Here is a 15,542-nt window from a genome sequence, read left to right on the forward strand (position 1 = left end):
AAATTTGAAAGCCTGAAAATTTGCAAGAAAAATCCGAAAATCCAAAAAAAGGACAATCCGAAAGAACAAAAAACATTTGGATAATTTCTATTTTAATTAAATAAGTTTATTAACCATTATTATAGATTTTTTATTATTATTTATTACAAATTCCGAATTTATTATTTTATTTTATTTTTTTATTCCGAATTTACGAATTACCAAAAACACGAATACGGCATCTTTAGGAATGGAACGTACTGAATTCTAATTTTTCAGAGTTTATTCAAAATAATGAATTTTGATCATAACAAATGATCTGAAAAACGAATAAAAGACAGAATAAAATGAAAAAAAAACCCCATATTGGATACATTACAGCAGCTGTGCAAATCTTTTATTCAGGGCTTGGTGTTTAGGAAATGGATGAACTCTGCATTATTGTGCATGTCACTTTAATTTAAGAAATGTTACTGCATTTTCATTTATATCATTTGGTAGAATCTAGAACAACAACATTTATACAGCTGGAAGAATTGTTCCTGAGCATGCTCCAAATCCAACTCGATATCCTTCTCCTTGGCAGTAACCTGTAGGAAAGAAACAAGCTTTAAATAAGGTAATACAGTATTAAATTATATAGTTATTAGAGAAACAACATGATGTATGGAGGAAGGCATCAGTGATGTATGGAAGAAGGCATCAGTGACGTATGGAAGAAGGCATCAGTGACGTATGGAAGAAGGCATCAGTGATGTATAGAAGAAGGCATCAGTGATGCATGGAAGAAGGCATCAGTGATGTATGGAAGAAGGCATCAGTGACGTATGGAAGAAGGCATCAGTGACGTATGGAAGAAGGCATCAGTGATGTATAGAAGAAGGCATCAGTGATGCATGGAAGAAGGCATCAGTGATGTATGGAAGAAGGCATCAGTGATGTATGGAAGAAGGCATCAGTGATGTATGGAAGAAGGCATCAGTGATGTATGGAAGAAGGCATCAGTGATGTATGGAAGAAGGCATCAGTGATGTATGGAAGAAGGCATCAGTGATGTATGGAAGAAGGCATCAGTGATGTATGGAGGAAGGCATCAGTGATGTATGGAGGAAGGCATCAGTGATGTATGGAGGAAGGCATCAGTGATGTATGGAGGAAGGCATCAGTGATGTATGGAGGAAGACATCAGCGATGTATGGAAGAAGGCATCAGTGATGTATGAAGGAAGGCATCAGTGATGTATGGAAGAAGGCATCAGTGATGTATGGAAGAAGGCATCAGTGATGTATAGAAGAAGGCATCCGTGATGTATGGAAGAAGGCATCCGTGATGTATGGAAGAAGGCATCAGTGATGCGTGGAAGAAGGCATCAGTGATGTATGGAAGAAGGCATCAGTGATGTATGGAAGAAGGCATCAGTGATGTATGGAGGAAGACATCAGCGATGTATGGAAGAAGGCATCAGTGATGTATGGAGGAAGGCATCAGTGATGTATGGAAGAAGGCATCAGTGATGTATGGAGGAAGACATCAGCGATGTATGGAGGAAGGCATCAGTGATGTATGGAAGAAGGCATCAGTGATGTATGGAAGAAGGCATCAGTGATGTATGGAAGAAGGCATCAGTGATGTATGGAGGAAGGCATCAGTGATGTATGGAGGAAGGCATCAGTGATGTATGGAGGAAGACATCAGCGATGTATGGAAGAAGGCATCAGTGATGTATGGAGGAAGGCATCAGTGATGTATGGAAGAAGGCATCAGTGATGTATGGAAGAAGGCATCAGTGATGTATGGAGGAAGACATCAGCGATGTATGGAGGAAGGCATCAGTGATGTATGGAGGAAGACATCAGTGATGTATAGAGGAAGACATCAGCGATGTATGGAGGAAGGTCTAATTGATGTATGGAGGAAGGTCTAATTGATGTATGGAGGAAGGTTTAATTGATGTATGGAGGAAGGTTTAATTGATGTATGGAGGAAGGTCTCAATGTATATATTAAGGTATCAGTGATTTATGAAGGAAGGAATGTCTTATTGATGTCTAGAAAAAGGTCTCATTGATGTATGGGGGAAGGTCTCATTGATGTATGGGGGAAGGTCTCAGTAATGTACGGAGGAAGGCCTCAGTAATGTACAGGCAGTCTCAGAGTTACGAATGACTCCTACTTACGAACGGCCTCAATGCCAGCCGCTTGTACTCCACGCTGGTCCTGGATACCTCTGAGCAGCTGTCTTGCAGCGCCGGACACAACCCACACTGCAGTACTACATGTACTACATGGCCAGAAGAGCCCCAGATAACATAACTGCATGCCCAGAAGCGCCCGAACCATCCCACACCCATGCACAGGCAGACTTATGCCGCGTACACACGAGTGGACTTTTCGACCGGAATGGTCTGACGGACCAAATCCGGCGGACAATATGACCGTGTGTGGGCTTCATCGGACCTGCAGCTGACTTTTTCGGTCGAAAATCTGACGGACTTTAGATTTGGAACATGTTTCAAATCTTTACGTTGGAACTCCACCAAACCCAGTTCCTATAGAAAAGTCCGCTCGTCTGTATGCTAGTCCGACGGACGAAAACCGATGCTAGGGCAGCTATTGGCTACTGGCTATAAACTTCCTTATTTTAGTCCGGTCGTACGCCATCACGTACGAATCCGTCGGACTTTGGTGTGATCGTGTGTAGGCAAGTCCGTTTGTTCGGAAAGGCCGTCGGAAGGCCGCCGAAAGTCTGTCGGATAGACCGTCTGACCAGTCCGGTCGAAAAGTCTGCTCGTGTGTACGCAGCATTACAAATGCAGTGTTCCGACTTACACACAAATTCCACTTACGAACAAACCTACAGTCCTCATTGTGTTTGTAACTCGGGGACTGCCTGTATGGAGGAAGGTCTCAGTAATTTATGGAGGAAGGTCTCAGTATTGTATGGATGAAAATCTCATTGATGTTTGGAAGAAGGTCTCAGTAAGGTACAGAGGAAGGTCTCATTGATATATGGAGGAAGATTTCATAGAAGGTCTGTGGAGAAGAGAATCTATCATCCACAACAATTCAGGTTCCTATACTAGATTTTTTTGTAACTGAAAACATAATAGCATGTTACTTATTATTAGTGTCTTTGAGTATCTGCCACCTGGTGAGCTTCAGGCTATTTAGAATATTAAAATCCTGATTGTCAAGTTTTATATGAAATCGATTGTGTTTTGTGTTATTGGTTGCTCTGGACTGATCAGGGTCCCACAGGCGGCAGGCTTGATTGCTTCTCCCTGCTTTCTGGAAAGCTCCAGAACATAGGAGTGCAGCAGATCAAAAGAGCACCTTGAATATTTACAGGGTCTCAGCCAATCCCTGGGGAGGCATGCCTAGTAGGTGGTTGAGGATCACATGAATACTGTAGTCTGGGGCTTGAGCAGTCTGTGAGCTTGTCCAATAGGAAAAGCACCCAGACTGGAGGGCTGCCAATCTCCCAGGCAACGCAGCGGCTCCATCAAGAGCTCAGCAAGGTCCTGGCTAATCTAGGGCTGGGAGTCCTACTTTTAGAGAGACTTCAAGCTAGGGAAGGGGGATTTCACTTGGGATCCAATCTGGAAAGTCCATTAAATAAATGTCTGCTAATCCCTGAGGGAGGCATCCAAATACCCAAGGACTTGTGAGTACAGACCTGAGAGCAGGTTATAGGTGAATGCTGCTGTTGTTAACCCCCCATTGCACTAAGACTGAGGCTTACCTGGTCGGAAAATTGCTTATGGTGTATAAGTTCTGTCCATTCCCAGAGCTATTGCTGAGGGTCTTTTCTAAGGATTAGCTGCAGAGGAAATGGTGTCCTCTTAGTACTGCTCAACATCCTGGAGTATCCCACAGCTCCTTGTTTCCTATCCAATAAACTTTAAAAGGCAATCCATAGACTACTCATTGAGCTAGAAGGGTGGATGATGCTGTGTCCCTGGTTGCCATTGACACCGGTGGGAAAGAGAACCTGGGACAAGAAAGCAGGTCCAGTCATAGGGTCTGCACCTCAGAGAGGTACTGGGGCATGTTTTACTTTAGAGCAAGAATGCACCAAGGTAAATACACACCTAGCATTGAGTACCAATTAAGAAACATTATCCTTGGACAGGGTGATGGTGGTTTGTGGATTATAGCCATGAAAACAGGTTCACAGGATGATTATATACACCCTACAAACTGTGTAGGATTAGAATCACTCCCAAACCACATATACCAGGTGCCCACTGCTAACTCTGTATCTGTGGCAAGAGTAGGCGATTGCTTGCTAAATCTCACTAGAATGTATTATAGTCCAGGTATCCTTCTACTCTGCCCAGCACCATTGTAGTTTCCATCTCTAGTTTGCTACCCGACGATCAAAGAACTCTCCCCCTACAAATGTACACTCCCAGTACCTGTTATAATAACAGTGTCTCCATCCCGCAAGAATGTCCGAGTATGACCATTTCCAAGATCGATTGGCTTAGATCCTCTCCATGACAGTTCCAGCATTGAGCCAAAGCTTGAAGGGTCCTATGAGACAAATAATGGTCTCAGATGAGAGGAGCTTATTTATCTCTTACAAAAAAAAAAAACCTTTAGCCCCAGACAATAATTACATGGCAAACACCTTATAAAACAGCATCATGTTCTCACAAGCCAACAGTTTCACATTGGGTCAATGGCAGAGCACAAAAAGGAACTGCAGAAGAACACCCAATGATACTACAAGCAGTACAACATGTAGGAGGGGGTCCAAGAACACCTCCCAGTGACTGGATTTGTAAGGCGGTTCTCTAGTCCCAAAGGGCTGTTGCTTTTCAGGGATGAGATCCATGGGATTGATTGCCCCACAGGTCTCAACATACAGTATTATTACCAAAAGTATTGGGACGCCTGCCTTTACACACACGCATGAACTTTAATGGCACCCTAGTCTTATCCCGTAGGGTTCAATGTTGAGTTGGCCCACCCTTTGCAGCTATAACAGCTTCAACTCTTCTGGGAAGGCCGTCCACAAGGTTTAGGAGGGTGTCTATGGGAATGTTTGACCATTCTTCCAGAAGCACATTTGTGAGGTCAGGCACTGATGTTGGATGAGAAGGTCTGGCTAGCAGTCTCCGCTCGAATTCATCCCAAAGGTGTTCTATGGGGTTGAGGTTAGGCAAGTTCCTCCACCCCAAACTCGCTCATCCATGACTTTATGGACCTTGCTTTGTGCACTGGTCCAAATCGTTTGGTGGAGGGGGGATTATGGTGTGGGGTTATTTTTCAGGGGTCGGGCTTGGCCCCTTAGTTCCAGTGAAGTCTTAAGGCTTTACCATACCAAGACATTTTGGACAATTTCATGTTCCCAACTTTGTGGGAAGAGTTTGGGGGATGGCCCCTCCCTGTTCCAACATGACTGCGCACCAGTGCACAAAGCAAGGTCCATAAAGACGTGGATGAGCGAGTTTGGGGTCGAGGAACTTGACTGGCCTGCAAAAGAGTCCTGACCCCGCCCCCCAAGTGGGAATTGGTAGGGGGCACCCGGGGACCTCATCGCAGTTCCAGGAAGTGGACGAGCGGGCAGCCCGGCAGTCACTGCCCTGTGCGTCATAGAGGTGGCCGTGAAATTGTAGCATAGAAACTGCGGGTAAAATATAGGGGAGTAGACAATAGAGCATGTATTGCAGAATCCACTGTATATGGGAACAGCATCCTGGATGCCTATATAGTAAAGACATCCAGGGTTTGGTCACTTGCAAATCGTCTACGGTAACACACCTCCATCCCTATTTGGTGTACATGGAAAAAGTATGAGACTTTAAATGAGGCCCATCCCTGTTCAATTGTAAAAAAAGAAAAAGAGACTTTAAATGAGGCGTGTGCCCATTAGTCGGTGCAGTGAACAAAACCTTAGTATAAATGTATAAGCAAGATAGATAATCTTTCTCCCACTGACACCAATGATGGGACACTATTCCTCCCACTGACACCAATGAATTGTGCCTCATCATTGGTGTCAGTTGGAGGAATAGTGTCCCATCATTGGAATCAGTGGGAGGAATAGTGTCCCATCATTGGAATCAGTGGGAGGAATAGTGTCCCATCATTGGTATCAGTGGATGGAATAGTGCCCCATAATTGGTATCAGTGGGAGGAATAGTGCCCCATCATAGGTGTCAGTGGGAGGAATAGTGTCCCATCATTGGAATCAGTGGGAGGAATAGTGTCCCATCATTGGTGTCAGTGGATGGAATAGTGCCCCATAATTGGTATCAGTGGGAGGAATAGTGCCCCATCATTGGTATCAGTGGGAGGAATAGTGCCCCATCATTGGTATCAGTGGGAGGAATAGTGCCCCATCATTGGTATCAGTGGGAGGAATAGTGCCCCATCATTGGTATCAGTGGGAGGAATAGTGCCCCATCATTGGTATCAGTGGGAGGAATAGTGCCCCATCATTGGTGTCAGTGGGAGGAATAGTGCCCCATCATTGGTGTCAGTGGGGGGGAATAGTGCCCCATCATTGGTGTCAGTGGGGGGGAATAGTGCCCCATCATTGGTGTCAGTGGGGGGGAATAGTGCCCCATCATTGGTGTCAGTGGGGGGGAATAGTGCCCCATCATTGGTGTCAGTGGGGGGGAATAGTGCCCCATCATTGGTGTCAGTGGGGGGGAATAGTGCCCCATCATTGGTGTCAGTGAGAGGAATAGTGTCCCATCATTAGTATCAGTGAGAGGAATAGTGCCCCATCATTGGTGTCAGTGGGAGGAATAGTGCCCCATCATTGATATCAGTGGATGGAATAGTGCCCCATCATTGGTATCAGTGGGAGGAATAGTGCCCCATCATTGGTATCAGTGGGAGGAATAGTGTCCCATCATTGGTGTCAGTGGGAGGAATAGTGCCCCATCATTGGTGTCAGTGGGAGGAATAGTGCCCCATCATTGATATCAGTGGGAGGAATAGTGCCCCATCATTGGTGTCTGTGGGAGGAATAGTGTCCCATTATTGGTGTCTGTGGGAGGAATAGTGCCCCATCATTGGTGTCAGTGGGAGGAATAGTGCCCCATCATTGGTGTCTGTGGGAGGAATAGTGTCCCATTATTGGTGTCTGTGGGAGGAATAGTGTCCTGTTGATGTAAGTAACAGGAATTATCCCCCATTGTTGGTGTCAGTGGGAGGAATAGTGTCTTGCATCAGTGGAAGGAAAAGTGGCCCAAGGGCCAGGTCAAGGTAAGCAAAGGGCCGCATCTGGCCCCCGGGCCGAGAACACTGTTCTGAACTGTCTGTTTTTCATCGATTTGAAAATACTGCATTTTTGACCACTAGATGGCGCAAAGTATCATTGGAAATTCCTATGATTTCTTGTTTCGCCATCTACTGGCTAAACTTGTTATTTTCCATTTTAAATCAATGAAAAACTTTCGACAGCACAGGAAAAAACATTATTATACATTATAAAAACATTTCTGCACATCTTCACAGAATGAATGTACATGCACTAAGTGAATTGTTTTGCTTTTTTTTTTTTTTAAACACCCCTAGATTTTTCATTCATATAATATGGTTTAGGGTTACCGGTCCACTTATGGTTCCCGATGCCAAAAGATCTCCAGGACGAGCATTGCAGCCGGTTATTGTGTGATGGGCGAGCTGCTGCTTCATAGTCCAGTACATGTACTACAAGACAAACAATGAATCCTTAGAGAAGAGTCACACAAGAGGGAAGACCACCAGAGACGTGTCCATACAGAGGGAACACCACCAGAGACGTGTCCATACAGACGGAACCCCACCAGAGACGTGTCCATACAGAGGAAACACCACCAGAGACGTGTCCATACAGAGGGAAGACCACCACAGACGTGTCCATACAGAGGGAACCCCACCACAGACGTGTCTATACAGAGGGAAGACCACCAGAGACGTTTCCATACAGAGGGAACCCCACCACAGACGTGTCCATACAGAGGGAAGACCACCACAGACGTGTCCATACAGAGGGAAGACCACCACAGACGTGTCCATACAGAGGGAAGACCACCACAGACGTGTCCATACAGAGGGAAGACCACCACAGACATGTCCATACAGAGGGAACCCCACCACAGACATGTCCATACAGAGGGAAGACCACCACAGACGTGTCCATACAGAGGGAACCTCACCACAGACGTGTCCATACAGAGGGAACCCCACCACAGACGTGTCCATACAGAGGGAAGACCACCACAGACGTGTCCATACAGAGGGAAGACCACCACAGACGTGCCCATACAGAGGGAAGACCACCACAGACGTGTCCATACAGAGGGAAGACCACCACAGACGTGTCCATACAGAGGGAAGACCACCACAGACGTGTCCATACAGAGGGAAGACCACCACAGACATGTCCATACAGAGGGAACCCCACCACAGACATGTCCATACAGAGGGAAGACTACCACAGACGTATCCATACAGAGTGAATCCCACCACAGACGTGTCCATACAGAGGGAAGACCACCACTGACGTGTCCATACAGAGGGAACCCCGCCACAGACTTGTCCATACAGAGGGAACCCCACCACAGACGTGTCCATACAGAGGGAACCCCACCACAGACGTGTCCATACAGAGGGAACCCCACCACAGACGTGTCCATACAGAGGGAACCCCACCGCAGACGTGTCCATACAGAGGGAACCCCACCACAGATGTGTCCATACAGAGGGAAGACCACCACAGACGTGTCCATACAGAGGGAAGACCACCACAGACGTGTCCATACAGAGGGAAGACCACCACAGACGTGTCCATACAGAGGGAACCCCACCACAGACATGTCCATACAGAGGGAAGACCACCACAGACGTATCCATACAGAGGGAATTCCACCACAGACATGTCCATACAGAGGGAAGACCACCACTGACGTGTCCATACAGAGGGAACCCCACCACAGACTTGTCCATACAGAGGGAAGACCACCACAGATGTGTCCATACAGAGGGAACCCCACCAGAGACGTGTCCATACAGAGGGAACCCCACCAGAGACGTGTCCATACAGAGGGAAGACCACCACAGACGTGTCCATACAGAGGGAAGACCACCACAGACATGTCCATACAGAGGGAAGACCACCACAGACGTATCCATACAGAGGGAACCCCACCACAGACGTGTCCATACAGAGGGAAGACCACCACAGACGTGTCCATACAGAGGGAACCCCACCACAGACGTGTCCATACAGAGGGAACCCCACCACAGACGTGTCCATACAGAGGGAAGACCACCACAGACGTGTCCACACAGAGGGAACCCCACCACAGACGTGTCCATACAGAGGGAACCCCACCACAGACGTGTCCATACAGAGGGAAGACCACCACAGACGTGTCCATACAGAGGGAACCCCACCACAGACATGTCCATACAGAGGGAAGACCACCACAGACGTGTCCATACAGAGGGAAGACCACCACAGACGTGTCCATACAGAGGGAACCCCACCACAGACGTGTCCATACAGAGGGAACCCCACCACAGACGTGTCCATACAGAGGGAAGACCACCACAGACGTGTCCATACAGAGGGAAGACCACCAGAGACGTGTCCATACAGAGGGAAGACCACAAGAGACGTCTCCATACAGAGGGAAGACCACCACAGACGTGTCCATACAGAGGGAACCCCACCACAGACATGTCCATACAGAGGGAAGACCACCACAGACGTGTCCATACAGAGGGAAGACCACCACAGACATGTCCATACAGAGGGAACCCCACCACAGACGTGTCCATACAGAGGGAACCCCACCACAGACGTGTCCATACAGAGGGAAGACCACCACAGACGTGTCCATACAGAGGGAAGACCACCAGAGACGTGTCCATACAGAGGGAAGACCACAAGAGACGTCTCCATACAGAGGGAAGACCACCACAGACGTGTCCATACAGGACTTACCTTGAAGTTAGATCTGCAGAGAGATGCCGGCTCCTCCATGCCATCCCCTGTTCAGAATCATCACAATAATGATTATTATTATAAGAACCTTTATATCATTTCTATAGAGAGCTGGCAGTGTAGATTACGTTGTATCATTTCTTCAGAGGATGGATTAGTGGTGTTGGAACCGGAGAATATCACTTGTATTATATTTAGATTTTTATCACCTGTGAATTGGTGAATCTCACTGCAGAGCATCCATAAAGGAAAACAGGCATCCCCAAACTATGGCCCGAAGGTCAAACCCAGCCGGCAATGGCTCTGATGTGAAAAGGGGGGCTCTGATGTGATGGGGCCCTTCCGTTGTGAAAGGGGGGGCTCTGATGTGAAAGGGGGGACTCTGATGTGAAAGGGGGGAGGCTCCTGATGTAATAGGATTTTTCAGATGTGATAAAAGCGCTTCTGCTGTGACGGGGGCCCTTCTGTTGTGAAAGGGGGGGCTCTAATATGATGGGGGCTTCTGATGTGAAAGGGGGGCTTTTTATGCGATGGGGGGACTTCTAATGTGATAGGAGAGCTTCTGATTTGATGGGGGGGTTCTGATATGATGGGGGCCCTTCCATTGTGAAAGGGGGGCTCTGATGTGATGGGGGGGATTTTGATGTGATGGGGGGCTCTGCTGTGAAAGGGGGGGTTATGATGTGATCGGGGGGGTCTGTTGTGAAGGGGGGGGCTTCTGATGTGATAGGAGGTTTCTGATGTGATAGGAGAGCTTCTGATGTGATTGGGGGGGGGCTTCTGATGTAAAAGGGGGGCTCGGATATGAGAAGCTCTGATGTGATGGGGGGCCTTCCGGTGTGAAAGGGGGGCTCTGATGTGATCGGGGGGGGCTCTGTTGTGAAAGGGGGGGATCTTCTGATGTGATAGGAGGTTTCTGATGTGATAGGAGAGCTTCTGTTGTGATTGGAGGGGGGGCTTCTGATGTAAAAGGGGGGCTCTGATATGAGAGACTCTGATGTGATGGGGGGGCCTTCCGATGTGAAAGGGGGGCTCTGATGTGAAATAGTCTAGACATAAAGGGAGTAAAACCTTCCGGAGCTAAAAGTGGTTAACTGGCAATTGTGCGGTCATGCAACAATGTAACCAAATTAATTTTATATCTTTTTTTTCCTACAAATAGAGCTTTCTTTTGGTGGTATTTGATCACCACTGGATTGCTATTATTTTTTCATATACTATATACAAATTTAAAAAAAAAAGACAGAACATTTTGAAAAAGAAAACAATATTTTCTACTTTCTGTTCTAAAACATATCCAATCAAAAAGAAAAAAAAAATCGAAATTTCTTCATAAATTTAATATACAATTCTGCTACATGCTTTGGTAAAAAAAAAAAATAATAATCTCAATAAGCGTATATTAACTGCTTCAGACCCGACTTATTGTCAAATCACGGGTGTTTGGGAGCGCTCTCATTCTGGGAGGATGTCATATGACCACCTCCCACTCTCGCTGCGCATGCACGCTCGGGCGGGTGCCGCCCATCAGTGCTGTATATTACTGCATTCTCATCAGTACCACCTCATCAGTGCCCACCAGTGCAGCCTCATCAGTGCCCATCAGTGAAGGAGAAAACTCTTTTATTTACAAAATTGTTTAACAAAACTAAAAAACTTTTCTTCTTCAAAATTTTCGGTCCTTTTTTATTTATTATTAGTTAGCAAAAAATAAAAGCCCCCAGTGGTCATTAAATGCCACCAAAAGAAAGCTCTATTTGTGTGAAAAAAAATGATAAAAATGCCATAGGAGTACAGTGTTTTATGACCGCGCAATTGTCATTCAAAGTGCGACAGTGCTGAAAGTTGAAAATTGTCCTGGGCAGGAGGGGGGGGGGGGGGTAAAAGTGCCCGGTAGGCAAGTGGTTAATTGGTTTGTGTGAAAGTTATAGCATCTACAAACTATAGGATAGACACTGGAATATACACAGCTATAGACGCTTCACTGTAATAACGGTGATCAGCGACTTATACTGTGACTGTGATAGGGTTGCGGGCAATCTGGCACTAACAGACGCTGGCTGGGAGGATCACTAGCAGACTATACACTGTCACTGTACTAATGCAGTGGCTGGGAAGGGGTTAAGATCAGGGGCGATCAAAGGGTTAAATGTGTGCCTAACTATGTTTAATGTGTGCTTCCTTTTCTTTCTAATCTGGCTGTTTTTTTTCTCCCTGAAACAGCCAGATCGCTGTTCCTATGTACAGAGTCTTTTTGTGCACACAGAACTCTGCCTGTGATTGGACACAGTCAATCAGCTGATCTCATCATAGGCATGTGCAGGGGATGTTGTGTGCCTGTGCACACCCTAATCACTACACGCAATGCTGACTCACCCTACTGCCCTACTGCGCCCCGAGCCCACCCACTTGTGGCAGTAGCCATTGTCGATTCTCTATTGTCTTCCCGCTTCTCCTCCCGGCCAATCAGGACAGGAAGCGGGTCCTAAGAACGGAGGAGAAGCGACCAGATTGGCTGGGAGGAGAAGACAGGGAAGCAGTCTGCGACCTGGACGAGGTAAGTGTGGGGCTGGTGGGCTGGCTGGCGGGCGATTGGGGGGGGCTCGTTTGCTGCCCCCCCCCCAAAAAATGGAAGCACCAACCGCCACTGGTCCTGCCCCTTCTTTCTCCTTATTGGCTCACTGGTTGTGATTGACAGCAGTGGAAGCCAATGGCTACTGCTGCTGTCTCTGCCAATGAGGAGGGCGAGCCCCTGGAGAGCCGAGGCTCTCGTACACATCGCTACATCCCGATGAGGCTCAGGTAAGTATTGGGGGGGCGGGGGGGGGGGCTGCACAGAGAATATATTTTACCTTCAGGCATAGAATGCTTGAAGGTGAAAAACTAGACGTGCACTGACAAAAAAATTTGTTCGTTTTCGTTTCCTTCGGTTTTTTGCTTTTTTCTAAAATTTGGACATCCGAAAATTCGAAAATCCGAATTTTCAAATTTCCGAATTTCGAATTTCCGAATTTTCAAATTCCGAATTTTCGGAATTCGAAAATTCAAACATTCAAAAATCTGAAAAAAAGAAAGAAAACCAGTAAAATTCTAAATAATAACTTACTAATAATAACTATTAAATTATAGGCATTGAATTTTTCCTTTCAAATTTGGCTGTTTGTTAACAAATTTATCTGAAGTTACGAATTATCCGAAATAACGAATGCCGCATCTAAACAAATGGAATGGAACAAATTAATAATCAATAATAATACTAGTAAAAAGGTTTTTATTATTATTATTGTTATTCATTACATTCCATTCTTTTAAATGCGGCATTCGTTATTTCGGATAATTCGTAACTTCGCATAAATTCATATTCCTTACGTTCACTAACAGCCAAATTTGAAAGGACATTCAAATACCTATAATTTAATAGTTATTAGTTATTTCAGATTTTCGAATTTTCATTCTTTTGAATTTTCAGATTTTCATTCTTATTTTCAGATTTTCAAATTTCCGAAATTGCGAATGTTCAAATTTCCGAAATTGCGAATGTTCAAATTTCCGAAATTGCGAATGTTCAAATTTCCGAAATTGCGAATTTTCCAATTTCCGAAATTCCGAATTTTCCAATTTCCTCATTTCGAATTTTCTAATTTTCCAATTTCTGAAATTTCAAAATTTTTGGAAATTTCGGATATTATGAAATTTCATAATCAACAAATTTGTCAAAAAAATAATTAACAAATTTGTCAAAATTCGTTATAAAAAACAAATTTGGAACTAAAAGGAATTGCACATGTCTATGAAAAATCTCGAGCCTTTAGAAGCACTTTAGGTTCCAGAAAGGTGCAGAATATTTGTTCGCCCGTCTCTGTAGGAATTCTCACGGACACATGGAGGAACGCACAAACCTATTTCCTGCAGTCATTAAATTGATGAGGCCAGGAGCTCCGACAAGCCTTGAAGCAATTAATTCTGAATGCATTAGTACTGGCAGCTCTGAAGTGCCACGTTTCAGGTTCTACATAACGAGCCCTTATCTGGTCCTCCAAGCTCCATCACACGCAGCGTCATGGCTGCTGTCAATGCATAATTCGGTAAGCGTTCCTTCAATTAATCTCCTTCTAGTCTTATCATTTTACTGATTAGTCACCGCCGGCTATAAGTCGCGCCGTTTCCTGTACTCGGTTATTAAACCTGCGGAGAGTATTTTTGCGGACAGCGGTAAATGCTGCAATACAGATGCAGACAACTCAGCACGATCCTCTAAAGTCTTACATTCAACCTCCACGAGGATCGATAATACACAATCATCAGGCCATGTAATTTACCTTGAAGGCAGACAGACAAGTTAATATTGAATGTGTAATCACTCTTATCCTGGAGATACGGCAGAGGCGCGGGATCCTGCATGGGAGAAGAATCAATGAGGAGAGGTGACCAATGGGTGGAGAACCTTCCTGGCCTGACAAAGGTCTTCTACACAGTCATACTGAGCCCTATGATATGTCATAGCAAAGAAAATTATATATTCAAGAGAGAAAGAAATACATTGAAATAATAGATAATATAAATTTGGTGCAAGATACAGATAGAAGGTAAAATAACAAAATAACTATGTTGTTGAGGGTAAATCCCATAAACTTCTGTGAATTGTAGTTTTTTTTTGTGTTTGTTTAATCCTCGGTGGAAGTTTTTCTACATAACTTAAAGAGGAACTGCAGTCTGCTCACATAATTTGTAATAAAAACCATCTTTGCCACTCTGAAGCTTCCCTCCAACCACTTTGCATATTATTATATATATATACTGTGATTCTGTACTTGCCAAATAAGCTGCTCCCTCCACTGAGTCTGGCTGCAGCCATTTTAACTGTGGGCAGGTGAAGCTGCTGCCTGTTCACTTCCTGGATTTACACAGACACACAAGAGGCACACCTCCAGCTCTGCAGGTCCCATTGGCCCTCTTATGACTCATCCCCCCTCCCTTCCTGGCAAACTCTCAGGAGAGAGAGAGAGAGAGAGAGAGAGAGAGAGAGAGAGAAGAGAAGGGAGAGAGGAGAGAGGAGAGAGGAGAGAGGAGAGAGGGAGAGAGAGAGAGAGAGAGAGAGAGAGAGAGAGAGAGAGAGAGAGAGAGAGAGAGAGAGAGGAGAGAGAGGAGAGAGAAGAGAGGAGAGAGGAGAGAAGAGAGAGAGAGAGAGAGAGAGAGAGAGAGAGAGAGAGAGAGAGAGAGAGAGAGAGGAGAGAGAGAGAGAGAGAGAGAGAGAGAGAGAGAGAGAGAGAGAGAGAGAGAGAGAGAGAGAGAGGAGAGAGAGAGAGAGAAGAGAGGAGAGAGGAGAGAGAGAGAGAAGAGAGAGAGAGAGAGAGAGAGAGAGAGAGAGAGAGAGGAGAGAGAGAGAGAGAGAGCTGTGCATGTCGTCATAAGCCTAAGCTTTTTACCAGACCAGAAACAGGAAAGTGGGCCGTATGAGGTATTTACTGGCAGAAAAAATAATGGTTTTACTATCCAAAGTTAAAACAACAAGGGCAGAAGATTTAATAGATGGAAAGATGAAAAAGAATGACTGAAGTTCTGCTTTAATTACATACAACATTCTTTGTGATGGTGGGGGAGTGCTATTGTAG

The 15,542-nt window shown here is 45.5% G+C and overlaps 1 protein-coding gene across 2 annotated transcripts in view; it reads right to left on the reverse strand.

Moving 5' to 3' along the window:
- Nucleotides 1-15,542, reverse strand: part of FAH (fumarylacetoacetate hydrolase) — an 81,080-nt gene that overhangs the window by 322 nt on the left and 65,216 nt on the right. For both annotated transcript variants that reach the window (XM_073618243.1, XM_073618242.1), the window contains exons 10-14: nucleotides 14,250-14,325; nucleotides 9,931-9,977; nucleotides 7,548-7,649; nucleotides 4,397-4,514; nucleotides 1-569 (exon numbers count right to left, since the gene is read on the reverse strand). The exon at nucleotides 1-569 is cut by the window's left edge and continues 322 nt beyond it. In XM_073618243.1, coding sequence (XP_073474344.1) covers nucleotides 499-569; nucleotides 4,397-4,514; nucleotides 7,548-7,649; nucleotides 9,931-9,977; nucleotides 14,250-14,325 — 414 coding nt within the window. In that variant the 3' untranslated portion in view covers nucleotides 1-498. The remainder of the gene's footprint in view (nucleotides 570-4,396; nucleotides 4,515-7,547; nucleotides 7,650-9,930; nucleotides 9,978-14,249; nucleotides 14,326-15,542) is intronic.

The sequence above is a fragment of the Aquarana catesbeiana genome, linkage group LG03, assembly GCF_042186555.1.
Source record: "Aquarana catesbeiana isolate 2022-GZ linkage group LG03, ASM4218655v1, whole genome shotgun sequence".
Classification (NCBI taxonomy): Eukaryota; Metazoa; Chordata; class Amphibia; order Anura; family Ranidae; genus Aquarana; species Aquarana catesbeiana.